Raw genomic sequence first — 2,094 nt, forward strand, 5'->3', positions numbered from 1 at the left:
TCATGGCGCTATCAGCTCTCATAAAGATTTTATAGCCTCAAAACCCAGTACACGGTCCCCACAACTCAATGGTAATAGGGTTTGCTTCAAAGTGAAAAAATTGGAGATCAGCTCAAATGTTTTATAACTTCTAAATGTGTTGCTCGGAACCTTCCACCCCCACCTCATAGATCACTTGCCAAAGAATCTATTGAGATTAAATATGGCACTTTGTAAAGATATAAAACTCCTCAAAAGCATGATAGAACAATGATCATCCAAAACCAAAACCAAGTTCACTGCCATAGACTCAATGTCAACTCATGGGGACCCTGTCAGGCAGGACAGAGCTGCCCCTATGCTTTCAGGGCAGTAGAAAGCCCTGTCTGTCTCCCGTGGAGGGGCTGGTGGTTTCAAACTGGTGACCTTTAGGATCACAGCCCAATGCTTAACCACTATGCCACCAGGCTTCTCACTATACTTATAGGGAGTTTCGAAACTCAAGATGGGCAATTTTCATAGTTCTGTTATCACATGTGTCATTGGTGTTGTTTTTAGGTGCCACTGAAGCATTCCTAGAAGCACAAAATCCTGCCTGGTCCTTCACCATTCTCACAACTATTGTGTGAGCTCATTGTTGCAGCCACTGCGTCCTATGGCAAGAGAACTTCATTATCTCTTCACCTAAAATCGAGTCATTGATATTTAAATCCTTTGGATAATTGTAGAAGGAAAAACGTACCAGCATTTCCTGAATACCGTCCTAAGTGCATTTTAAAAAATCTTGCTTCATCTTCTAGCCAAAAATTATCATATGATGCATATGCTAATGTGCCATCTTCAGATTCCAGAGCCACGGACAGCATGAAACTGGTATTTTTCTGATTCACAATAGAAAAAACCTTCTTCAGTCCTAACCAAAGTTCTCCTGCAAAAGAAGATCATTTAATACCAATTAAAATAGTCATTTATAATTGTGCTTGGTGTGGCTTACTGTTTCAATAACTCTGAAATGACTCATAAATAATTTGAAAAAAACTGGATGACTCTTACTCAAATTGTCAACATCTGTGTGATGTATTTAAAAGAAAGAAAAAAAAAACTGCTCCATCACAAGGCTAGGGATACCAGACGGTTTCATTTTTATCTCCACAAAGTTCATTTAGATTAAAAATTAAAACTCAAATTTCATCAGGAATGTGAATAAAAAGAACGTTGAAATTTTATGACAGTTAACAAAATCATGTGTACTAGTAAATGTAGGGATTAGACCTCCACATCGGCATATCCTAAAGCAACATTTGCTGAAAATGCTTAGTGGGCATGATTTTTTTTTTCCTGTCTGTCTTGAAGAATACTTCTTGAATGAATTTTTAATGGAGTTTGTTCATTGGCTTATGACTTATAAGCATCATGTGTCAACACTGGAGGAGACCATTGTTTAGTTCCTATTCCTACAAGTATGCTATGTATAAGGTGACATGTTCTCACTCAGACTACAGACTTCTTGCATGTACACTCCAGCCAATGGCGTTCCAGCTCTCTCCGACTCATGATGTCACACCTTAACTATATACACTCCTGTTCTGAGACTGAATTATGAAATTACTGGAAAAAGTAAGGATTTAATCAAAGTAAATTTCAAAGAACAGAAAATAGCGTGATGGAGATAAAACTCTTAAAACTATAGCTCTTCCCGGCTTCCAGACAGAGTGAAGGGACACAAGCACTTAGAATTGAAAACATCCTGAAAAAGTACAGGGAGAGAGGGAACCCAGTCAACCGGCTCCCTGATGGACTTGTCTCATCTCTCAGTCTTTAAAGGTTTCCATTGAAATGTCTTTGCCATCTCTCCCTTCTACCCCAGCCTGAAATTTAGGACTTAAAAATATGTTTTCCTTAATCCTCAACTTCATTATTTTTTAATATACCAAGAATAAAGCAGCCTTGGTTTATGTGGACCTAACTGAAAATCTTAGTCTTCAAAACACATCATTTCCCTCTTTAAATAAACAGAAACTAGGGCAATGAATGTACAAATGCGCTTTACACAATTGATGTATGTATGGATTGTGATAAGAGTTGTATGAGCCCCTAATAAAATGATTAAAAATA

At 37.7% G+C, this 2,094-nt stretch overlaps 1 protein-coding gene across 1 annotated transcript in view; it reads right to left on the minus strand.

The window, feature by feature from the left end:
- The window catches only part of ANGPTL5 (angiopoietin like 5), a 27,939-nt gene that overhangs the window by 3,169 nt on the left and 22,676 nt on the right, over nucleotides 1-2,094 (minus strand). Inside the window, 1 exon segment of the mRNA XM_030887683.1 lies at nucleotides 722-907. Within this exon segment, the coding sequence (XP_030743543.1) occupies nucleotides 722-907 (186 nt within the window).

Source organism: Echinops telfairi, unplaced genomic scaffold (genome assembly GCF_000313985.2).
Source record: "Echinops telfairi isolate 266 unplaced genomic scaffold, ASM31398v2 ScPeMD7_7421;HRSCAF=8459, whole genome shotgun sequence".
In the NCBI taxonomy this organism is placed as follows: Eukaryota; Metazoa; Chordata; class Mammalia; order Afrosoricida; family Tenrecidae; genus Echinops; species Echinops telfairi.